Source organism: Zootoca vivipara, chromosome 3, assembly GCF_965207765.1.
Source record: "Zootoca vivipara chromosome 3, rZooViv2.hap1.1, whole genome shotgun sequence".
Lineage (NCBI taxonomy): Eukaryota > Metazoa > Chordata > Lepidosauria > Squamata > Lacertidae > Zootoca > Zootoca vivipara.
In genome coordinates this window covers 100940017-100951336 of record NC_142586.1, presented here as the reverse complement: position 1 = coordinate 100951336, position 11320 = coordinate 100940017, and the positions used below count along the sequence as shown (strand labels likewise).

Genomic DNA, 11320 nt, shown 5'->3' with positions numbered 1-11320 from the left:
AAGAAGGAAGTGAATTGGGCATCTATCAACAAAGTTAGAAAGCAAAATGTGGAGGCAACATTCTAAAGCTTATTAGGCACTTATGGAGGCACCGCCATTGCTAAGGTCACTTAATCGCTTTTGCTAAACGATTAGAAGGAAGGAATGTGAGGCATTTCCTGTATTTTCCCTGCTGAAGGGATTAACTGTCTCTCAACAGGAGCAGCTTGCCATGAGAACTATATGTACAAGAAAAAGCAAGTGATGTCTCATGGCTTTAACAGCTATGCGGCTGGAACAAAGTAAGTATTTTCTAGTATGGAAATTCAATTATGGGAATGCTTTACCTATCATAGAATCGTAGAGTTGGAAGGGACCTCAAGGGTCACTAGTCCATCCCCCTGCAATGCAGGAATCTGTTGATATTCTGCCTGCTGGACATATTACTGGAGTGTCTTGTGTCTCCCCCTGCCCAGCCCTTTACAAACATTTCCAGGGCCCTGCTTCCTCTACCCCCCCTTTTCAAAGGAAAAAAATGTGCAAATAGAATCAGTTTTGTTTTTTGTTTAATTCTAGGCCAATTTATTAACATAAATAACTGTGACAGGCTCAGGTGGGATGGCTGCAATGGATGAGCCTATAACTGAATAGCAAAGAAAAACAACAAAACTCAGCGGGGGCATTTGATAGAGAGAACTGCGAGTGCACTTAGCGAAGCCAAATCTTGCATTCATCGCATGTGTTTGAAAAGGGGGAAATTCTAAAGAGGAGGGAAGGAAAGGCGATAGAATAGAGATACATAAACATCAGGGAGGTGCTTGCCTTCTTTATTCTCTGCTGTCTAGAGTCTGCTGCTGTTTCATGATTAGACTCTCCTACTTCTGTAATCCAGTAAAATCTTCTTGAAAATGAAACACAGCAAAATGACAAAGCAGAATATGTCGTGTTTCATAATAAAATAGAAAGCCAGCTCCCTGGCTGTGTAAATAAAGTGGATAAAGATGAAGCAGAAAAAAAATAGGGCATACTCGTTCTGGGGTTGAAGGAGTTCGTGGAGTTGTTGTCCAATCTGTGGGGTGGGGTGGGGGACAGGGGGAGAGAAAAAAAGGTGTCTGTTAACAAAACGCTCCCTATGATCAGCTACCCAAACAGCCTGCAATACCATAAACACGTTCCCATTGAACCCAGAGGGCCTCGCATCTTCCTAGACATTGTAAATGTACTCAACTTATTGGATTGATGGGGCCTGGACTCCCACAACTTCCATGGTACCCACCATAGGGTAGACACAGGCTGTGGGGCTGAATGTGGTGTGTGGATGCAAAAGAACCTAAGAAGAGTCCTCCTGAAGGTCCATCTACTCCAGCACCGCCGTTTCCCGTAGTGGCCAATCAAATGCCTCCATGAAGCCTATAAGCAACAGCCCTTTTTAGAAGCTGGAGCAAGGAGCTGTCCACGGATGGCTAGTTCTATCAACATTTTTAGGTTATTTTTAAATATTTTCTTTTTCTTTTTTTTAACATAATTTTTATTGGTTTTTACAAATTACAAAAGATGGTACATACATAAACACCTTTTCCACCTTCTTCCCACCCCCCTCCATGGGTCCTCCCCTGCCACAGAAGTATCCCACGCAGGTGATCAGTCAGAAGTGGTCCATTTTATGATTGGGTTTCTGTCCTCCTCCCCCTCCCCTGCCCCCCAAGCCCCCCCCTGCCACCAGGGAGCTCCAGTGAACCAGGGCAGTACGCAGGAGTTCATCCATCCAACCATCTATTGTCATACCAAAAAAAAAAAGAAAATACAAAAAGAGAAAAAGAGAAAAAAGAGAAGAGAAAAAAAAAAGACAAAAAGGAAAAAAGACAAAAAAAAAATTCATCATAATTGTTAAATTCATAATTGTTAAACCATATTTTGTGGGCTTCCCCACCCTCCCACCCTTCCCTGGTTTTCCTCCCTTATTTATCATCTTCAACAGTTTCATAGTTCATATTTTATAACATACACCTTTATATCTTATACCACTTTTAAACTATTATCATTTTCGCCTATTGTCCAATCACTGAGAAATCAAACTCCCATTTTTTCTTCCCGTGCCTAATTTTTACCCCTCTATAGGCCTCCATATTTTCACCTTTTTCCAGAATCAATTCACTTTTTAAACCTATAACTATTCCCAAACTAACCTTACTCCCCCCGAGTACCTGCTCCACCCCTCCAATCCAGCAAGTTCCATAGTCAGCAGTCCAGTTATAGTCCTATTAACCCATCCTTACAATCACCACTTCACTTTCCCTTCACCCCACCCCCTGTTTGCAGTCTTTTGCCATCCAGGCCTCCATATCAGACCCCTGAGCTTCTTCTCTTCTCTGCTTAATTTTTCCTTCTTCCCTGTGGTCATTCTGGAGTTCCAGTAAATCCAGTCGTGCCCCCCTCGAAGGGGAGGCACTCCATCCAACTTTTTGTAGAGTAAAATCATTTTTTTCGTGATGGGCTTCATTTTGTGTTAAATCATCACAGTCGTCATCATTGTCATTCTCACATTCATCTTCTTCAGTTTCAAAAGCTTCATCTTCTAGGAAATCATATTCTGTCATCACAATCTGGAATTGTTGCTGTAACACTAGCCGTTGTGTCTCCTCTTGACATAGTTCTATTCTTGTTTCCCACATTAAGGTCAAAACAGTCCGCTGAAACTCAGGCGGGTACCTTTTTGTTGACATAGTTCAGTCCTGTCAAGGTCAAAACTTGTCACATGGGGTGGAATATGATCGCAGTCTATTTTCTCGACTCCATTTTAACAAGCTGGCTGCATTCTTAAAAATAAAGTTCGAACTCACATTTCAAAAGCATATAAACCAAAAAAAATTCCCAAAAAGTCCAGAGATAAAGATAGAAATAAAATTTAACTATAAATCCTGGTCAGCTCACTGGGTTTTCTGGGCTGCCGGCTCCCGAGAAAAAGAAAGGTCTTTCTTAGTCTTAACTTCATTCTGCAGGGCAATCACAACAGTCTCTCTCCCCTTTTACCCTGCATTTAGGGGAGATTCTCTTTGATGCCTTTGAGGAATCCTTTTAAGTTAAAATCTTCTGTTTACGGCTTCGGGTTTCTGTTTACTGTCTCTTATGTTACCGTGGGGGGGGGGTGGCTTCCTCTTTTCCCCTCTCTCCCAGGTCCAAATTGTTGCCTTAATTTACATTCCAAAGAATCCAAATTACTCACAGTCTATTCATTTGCTGAATGTTCTTTGAAGAATTGGCCACCTCCACTTCCCAGACTCGCAGCTTCGCACTCTCAGAGCAGCAATGTCAGCCTGTCCGCCGCGGTTCACCTCCTCGCTCTCGGGGGCTTAAACAAAGCCGATCCGGGGAGGAGAGAGCCCGCTTTTGGCGCCGCCAGGCAAAATCTGTCCCCAAAAAGCACGATTTGGGGCTTTTAAGGAGGTTTCGTTTCGCTGGAACGATTCCCTCCACCTCTGAAGCGCCGAGGTCCGCTCCGCTGTGCGGACCCCCGTCTGAGCAAGATGGCGTGGTCAACCGGAAGCCTTTAAATATTTTCTTATTCCACTAGCCATTTGGAAGTTTGTGGGGTTGGACTGGGTTAAATAAATTTCCAGCTGCTTCTGCTGTTTATGTTGCGATTTTGCGAGTGGTTTGAAACAGATCTCTGCTTGAGTATAAGGGATCTGATGGTCCTCAAGGTACCTTGGTCCCATGATGATGATGATGATGATTATACCTCCCATATGATGATGATGATGCCTCCCATCAGACTGGGTTGCCCTATCCACTCTGGGCAGCTTCCAACAAATTAAAACACAGCAAGACATCAAACATTAAAAACTTCCCTATACAGGGCTGCCTTCAGATGTCTTCCAAAAGTCAGGCAGCACTTAACTCTGCAGGGCTGACCCAGGAATGTGATAACATCACACACAAAAGCATCTCAGGTAGGGGTGGAATGAATGGCTTGAAAAGGCACTTCCGGACTATTTTGGGGTGGGATTCAATCACACAGTTTCAAGCTGCACAATTAAAGCTAGGGGGTGAGAGAAGGGAACCTTAAACAACCCAGCCCAAATTAAACACTTTTAAAATCTTAGTGATTTCAGTCATTGCCGGATTTACATATAAGCTAAACAAGCTATAGCTTAGGGCCCCACTCTCATGTTGTGAACGGGATCGATTCCGGTGTCCTGTTCACAACATGAAAATGCCGCAACATGAAGCGCTGCATCTGCGCACGCGCGTGACGCAATGTGGCACTTCTGCGCATGCGCGCAGATTACTGACGCACCGAACCCGTCAGTAACCTGGTCTGGGATTTCCGGGTTCGGCGCGTCCGTAACCTGAAAAGACGCAACATGAAGCGAACGTATCATGGGGTATGACTGTAGTGCCGATCCCTCAGCTTCCTGCTCACGTCCTGTAACTTTTTTATATATAGCGCAAGCGTTCTGGTTTATTTCTTTCTTGCTTTTGTCATGCTGTAGTCCCTCCAGACTCAAGTGGCAGCACTGTGGGAACATCAGAGAACAAACTAGAGCAGGATAAAACCCACCACTTGGGAGCTGCCATTGTGTCAGTAGCAATCCACCTGCAGTAAAGAACCCTTCTGGAGGAGGCTGTATTTGTCAAAGGACGTGATTTGCATTTTACAGGCCTCCCCACAAGAGCAGGTAAGAGGCGAGCCAGAGTGAATGGGTCTCTGCATACAAGAGGGCTAGAAAAAGGCTTGCGATCCGGCATTACCACAACCTCCCTTCTTACCTCCCGGTATCCCCTTTACCTCCTTGGGTGGCGCCTGCTGCTGGCGCAGCTGCTCCATCTTCTCCTCATGCTGCCGCTGCCTCTCGTTCTCTTCGTGTTCGTATTTGAGCCTCGTCAGCTCAAACTCAATCCTCCTCTTCTCCAGCTCAGTCTCAATGGCTAACTCCAACCTGCTGCTCGACCACTCCGACTCTGCTCCTCTCACCACAATGCGGGGCACCTGCTCCTTGGCTCCTTGGCCGTCCTTCTCCTCTCTGTGCTCATCCTTCTCCTCTTTGGCAACCGCGTCTAATGGAAGAGGACTGCTGGTGGCTTCTAGCTGCCTTCTGGTCTCTGATGGTGTCCGTTGGTCTCCATTAGCAAGCGTATCAGTCACAATAGTGGGGATAGCTGGGGATCCTGAACTGTTGGCATCCTGAAACAGATTGCGGGTGGGGAAGGGAGAAGTCACACCTGCATTTCTGAGAAGACATCATCCATAAATATCATACCAGGGGGTGGGAAAGTTAAGGAAAAAAATTCAACTGGTTTGTCCAGGGATGGCTAGTTCTATCAGCGTTTTTAGGTTATTTTTAAAGCTTTTCTTATACCAACAGCCGTTTGGAAGTTTGTGAGGTTGGACCGGGTTAAATAAATTTCCAGCTGCTTCTGCTGTTTATGTTGCGATTTCGCGAGTGGTTTGAAACAGATCTCTGCTTGTGTATAAGGGATCACATGGCCCTTAAGGTACCTTTGTCTTATTATTATTATTATTATTATTATTATTATTATTATTATTATTATTATTATTATTTATTATACTACCTCCCATCTGATGATGATGATGCCTCCCATCTGACCCTATCCACTCTGGGCAGCTTCCAACAAATTCATAGCAAGACATTAAACATTAAAAACTTCCCTATACAGGGCTGCCTTCAGATGTCTTCCAAAAGTCAGACAGCTGTTTATTTCCTTGACATCTGATGGTGCTCTAGGGCTTTGTGAATTAACACAGGAACTTTGAAGCTTTCCCAGTAGCAAATTGGCAACCAGCACAGCTCTCTCTCTGCAGCAGAAATCACATTGCCAATAAATCTGCTCCCGTGAGGATTGTGACCACTGCATCCTGTACTAGGTGCAGCTTCCAGGCGAAATATAAGGGCAGCTTCACAGAGTGTGTTCCAGTAATCAAGTGTTATAAGAAGGGACCTTACGTGAGTCCTGATGAACAGATACTTCTCTATGAAATGAAAATGACCCCAGGAACCCCAACTGCAAGGAGAAACATCTCTTCTCTTCCCTTCTCTTCTCACACTTTGCTGAATGTGCAGCTGGGTCAAGGCCGTTTCCCCCACATGCCTCACAGCCCTCCAGACCTCATTGGTTGCAGATGTAGTGTCATGAGAAAAAGTGACCGCTGGATCTGTGTAATCGTCACCTCCCATCAAGAGGATGGGAGTTTAACTGGATTCCCAGAGTCAAGGAATCCCTGCCGTTGCCACTTACCATCCTTTCCTGATGCTTTTTCAAATCTTTAATTGGGGTTATCTGCACAGCAAACTCAATCTCGGTTTGCATCTCCTTGAACCCTACACTGCCTCCTTGGTAAGAATATTCAGACCCTTCCACATTGCTGGTGCGATCCAGATCTGCTTGAATCTCCTTGTCTGTTTGGTGCACAGATTCCGTCTCAAAGTTGGAGAAATCTGATGAGCAATGGGGTTCTCTGGATACTTCCTGTTATAAAACAGTTGGGGATTTAGGGCAGTTTATGTTTGTTTGTTTGTTTTCTATAATTTTGATTAAATTTTCTGTTTTACATGTTGGAATATTCATTTAAACAACCTTAAAATATCAATGACTTCCCTTCTCTTTTCATGGTTCATTTTGCATAACATTAATCCTTGTATATTTTATATAAACCAAACCATTCAATATTCCATTATTACATCCATCAAAACTTACAGTGTTGAATTCATCTTAATGCTGCCCACGTTTCCAAAAAAACACAATTTCCCTCCATATATTCAATAAACATCTTCCAATCTTCGTTAAACATATGTTCTTCTTGTTCTCTTATTCTATATGTTAGGTCTGCAAACTGCGCTTGTTCCATCAGTTTAAGTTGCCATTCTTCTTTAGTTGGGACTTCGCTCGTTTCCCATTTTGGGGCTTACGAAACGCAAACTGCAGTAGTGGCATACATAAATAACCTTTTAAAGCAGGTGATTTTTATTTGTTTTGCCCATTGTTACCTTCCTGATTCAGAGTTTGCCACTCAGCTGTTCTACAACGCCATCTTTCCCCCAATTTTGATACAGGGTTACACTATAAAGTGAGTCAGGATTGAATGAGTGTTTCACAGTTAGCCTCCTCCAAACCTCCCTGACTGCCACTGTTGATGGCAGGGAATATGCGCCACTCAGCATACTATAGCTCTCTATCACTTAAAAGGTATTGACTTGGGAACGTCTCCACCCCCATCGTTCAGCCCAGACACTGAGGTCCAGCTCCAAGGGCCTTCTTACTGTGAGAAGTGAAGTTACAGGGAACCAGGAAGAGGGCCTTCTCGGTAGTGGCACCTTCTCTGTGGAATGCCCTTCCACCAGATGTCAAGGAAATAAAGAGCTACACAACTTTTGGAAGACATCCAGAGGCAGCCCTGTATCCAAAAGCTTTTTTAATTTTGACATTTGCTGTGTTTTTATTTTGTTGGAAGCTGCCCAGAGTATTACTAGATCATGCCCTAAGTTCCTTCTCACCTGCCTTGAGCCCATCTCAGGTTTGCAAGTAAACATGATATTAGGAGTGGGCTACATTTTCCCCATTAAGGGCCACATCCCCTAAGGATAAATCTGTCAGGAGTCATAGGAGGAGAGTGGATGCAGCCTTGTCTTGTCCTCTCTGCCCAGAGGGCTGATGGGATATGAGCAGATTGCTCCTCCCAGAAGTCTGGATGGATCCCTTGCAAAGCTGGGAGATGTCTGTATCTTGCCCCCCCCTTACAACAGTGCTATTTTTCTGGAAAAAGAGTTGCCAGAACTTACCATGAACACCTCCCTTGTTCTCTTATAATGTCTATGGCACCCACCTGAGTTCCGACTGAAAATAAGCCCTGCTCCTTAGCATTACCTCCAAGATTTAGGCTTCACAAATGCAATCTGTCTAAATACATGCTTCCCTCCCAAAGAATCCCGAGAACTAATTCGTTAACGGTGTTGGGAGATGTAGCTCTGTGAGGGGGGGAACTACAGTTCCCATGATTCTTTGTGGTGGGGACCTTTAAATGTATGGCATGTGCTCAGCCTTAGAATCACTAGGGCAGATATGGGGGACCTTTGGCCCTCCAGATGTTGTTGAACTACTGCTCCCATCAGCCCTGACCAAGCATGACCAAGGGGTGATGGGAGTTGTAGTTCAACAGCATCTGGAGGGCCAAAGGTCCCTCACACGATCTTTACGCATCCTGAAACAGAAAGAACTTACTGGGATTTCTTACCATAGCAGATTTTGTACTGGGAAGCAGACACACACTGCTCAAATACTAGCCACAAGCTCTTTCCTAAACTGCCACAGTGATGTCAGAAAGTTCCGCACTGGGATGATGTCATAATTTTCCAGTTACCACAACAGTTAAGGCAAGTGTTGCTAAGAAGCCTTTGTGGATTGTCTGTTTTATTTTAAAAGAGTACTGGTAACATCATAAGTGGCCATATAGATAGATGGCCCAAGAAGGATGTATTCTGCTGCTCCTCCCACAGCACACACTGTAATCACAACATTTGTTTATTGATCTTATTCGACACTTTTAAAAAATGATAATAACTGAATCGACTTACAGGAAAAACCCCTCATACATTAAAACTAACACAAAACTAAAAGAGGGTGAAAGCCCCAATGTTTTATTCAAGTTGGCATCCTTGGAGAGGAGTGAGGTGACTGTCTCAGGCGAACGTTGCTGGGGGGCAGGGAGAGTTATCAAGGGGTCAGTGGCCCCAGTTGTAGATGCCACCTGGAGTGCCCTGTGCCTCCTAAGCGAGCCTGCTACCCTCAGGTGGAGCGAAGGTCACTGCTCTGGTGCTGATTCAGTGGCCAGTCTTGTTGCCTTCTGAACATGAAATGGCAGCGTCACCTTGTAGCCCACCTCAGCCAGGTACATTTCTTGGGTTAGACCTTATTCTGATGATCACCTGAGTGTTGCCCCGCCTGTGCAGGTGGGGTGGGAAGATTGGCATTGCTTATTCCACCACTCCTCCCCTTTGATTTGCTCACTGTTTTTCTTTCCAACGTATCTTCTCAGTATCTGCAAGTATCTGTCAGGCTGCTGCAGCCACATGCCTTCCAAAGCCACTATCGTGGAATCTGAGGGAGAGGAGAACACAGTCTTTCATTTCGTACATGCACACAAAAACTCATACCAATAACAAACTTAGTTGGTCTCTAAGGTGCTACTGGAAGGATTTTTTTTATTTTATTTCATTTCCTTATTTGCTGACATTTTATTTCCCTTCCCCCAGTAGAAAACTGCACTTCTTTGCAAAATAATACTCAGTGTGCCTGGTTATGGAAAGGGTTCGTGCTTCTGTGGATACACGCCTAATTGAAAAAACATTTTTAAATAACGCTCTGCAACCATAAATATTCCACTGAATTTACATACTGCGTTAATTGCAACGTATTACATTACCGTTGTTTCCAAAATTCAACACTAATCTGGTTTGAAAACAGTCACAAGAAGTGGGAGTAAGGACCTTGGATCTGAGCATCAACACTGGACACAGACTGGGCAGGAATACAGGTCTTTACCACTATACTGAGGTGGGTTGCATTTCGATTTAAATTAAAGTGATTGTTTCTGAATCGGCATCTGCTTGTTTATTTAGTATATCACACTCTTCCTTCCAAAGGACCACAGGATGACAACTAATGAGTGAAAAAAACAATTAAAAAAATCATAAAAACAATTCCAATGCAGGTGAAGATTAGAAAAGATATCAACTTCAATGACTTAATAAAAGAGGAAGGTCCTCAGTAGATCTACAAAATGCAAATTTATTCAATTGTGTAACCCTCTTGTGTCCCCCCCTTTCTCTAGTGTGTGACTGACCACCCTAACTTTGTGGTCGCTATTCAGCCCATTCCACATGAGAGCTGTACCATGGCAGTTATGAATGAAACTTTGCTGCAGTAGCTAGGAATGCAACATCCAAGTTCAAAGGCAGTTTATACTTCTGATTAACAGATGCTGGATGCAAGCAAAAAAGGGAGTGGCTTCCTTCAACGAGGAGCTTCCCAGCATCATGATCTGACTGACTGCCACAGCAGATAGAAAGATTTTCCAGCTGACCAGAAATAAAAGTAGCAGGGCAGGGGATACACTCAGCCTGACTTTGTCCGGTGCAGAGACAAAGAGAAGTCTGACCTACAAAAATCTGCAAGTGAAGAAGCAGAGAAGAATGGTAACTTGGGAGCTTTTCCTGATCACACTGCTCTTAAAAAGGCACAGGTTGAAGTGCTAGACGACAAGAGGGCAACCCAGACTAACTTGGCAAAGTGTTCTGAGCTTGTGTTGCTGCTCACATCTTGATGTTGAAAAGGTCACCTCGCTTTGCATCAGGTTTCCAACAGAGGGTCTCAGGATCCGCTAAAGAACTTAGGTTTGCTGCTTCATGTGGAATGAGACCATTGGTCTCCTCTAGCCCAGCAGTCTGGGACTGACAGCAGCTCCCCGGGGTCTCAGGAAGGGATTTTCTCCATGGCCTTTTAAGCAAGAGATGCACTAGGGATTCAGCCTGGGGGCTTTTATGGGCCTGGGAGAGAAAATCAATTTAGTTCAAAGACGAATCAACCTAATTCACACTTCTTGAACCAAAACCTGAACCAAAACAAACCCTTCCAAATGCTCGCCTCTCTGAGTTTTGCAGTTCGGTTCTACAGTCAAGTAATGTGTGCAAAACAGCAAATGCTAGGACAAAGTGTACATAAAAATGCACAAAATTTACATCAAAATATTATATTAAGGGAAATGGCTTGCAAAAAATGTGTACAGGGAGGCCTGCTTGGTATCATCACTATTTCTTTTCAAGTGCCGAGCAAAAATGTTCATATACACCCATATCTTTAGATCTTAATTTTCTGGTTATCTTTTAGCAGGCTTGGATTTGTTTTGCGTGTGCGTTTGTAAATGGCTTTCAGTTTCACTTTTGAGGGAGAAACATAATAATTATAATGCACACAAAATTGCATTTCACCCTCAAATGCCAACAAATTTTCACAAGAGATTTTTTTAAAAAAAGAATTAGCAAACTAATATGAAAATGTAGAATTTACAAATTATTATATGTGTTAATGCGAATTGAAGTTAATTATTGTAGCTGGGGTATAAGGGATTTTATCAAAAAATGGATTGTATTTGGTTTGAGCAACAGTCTGGAGGCAGAATTAAAGGGAATAAGACCTTCAAGTACAGCACGTGGGAAGCCACCCAAAAGTTATAATTGGCTATGTAATTGATTTGTATTTGAACTGGTATTGCTATTTGGCAGGCATAGGCAACCTTGGCTCTCCAGATGTTTTGGAACTACAACTC

At 43.6% G+C, this 11320-nt stretch overlaps 1 protein-coding gene across 1 annotated transcript; it reads right to left on the bottom strand.

Moving 5' to 3' along the window:
• Positions 1-827: 827 nt before the first annotated feature.
• Positions 828-7508, bottom strand: LOC118082679 (uncharacterized). The gene is made up of 4 exons (XM_088667064.1): positions 7494-7508; positions 6238-6468; positions 4769-5164; positions 828-1048 (listed from the first exon to the last, which is right to left on the bottom strand). Exons 1-4 carry the CDS (start codon positions 7506-7508, stop codon positions 845-847), a joined length of 846 nt encoding a protein of 281 aa, XP_088523190.1. The 3' UTR covers positions 828-844.
• Between the last annotated feature and the right edge of the window lie 3812 nt (positions 7509-11320).

What these genes read in the sequence shown, in the direction of transcription:
- LOC118082679 (XM_088667064.1), bottom strand. An exon ending in AAAAGCATCAGGAAAGGATG is followed by an intron (nt 5,165 to 6,237) that starts GTAAGTGGCAAC and finishes AATCTGTTTCAG; the next exon opens with GATGCCAACAGTTCAGGATC. An exon ending in AGCAGGCGCCACCCAAGGAG is followed by an intron (nt 1,049 to 4,768) that starts GTAAAGGGGATA and finishes CCCACCCCACAG; the next exon opens with ATTGGACAACAACTCCACGA.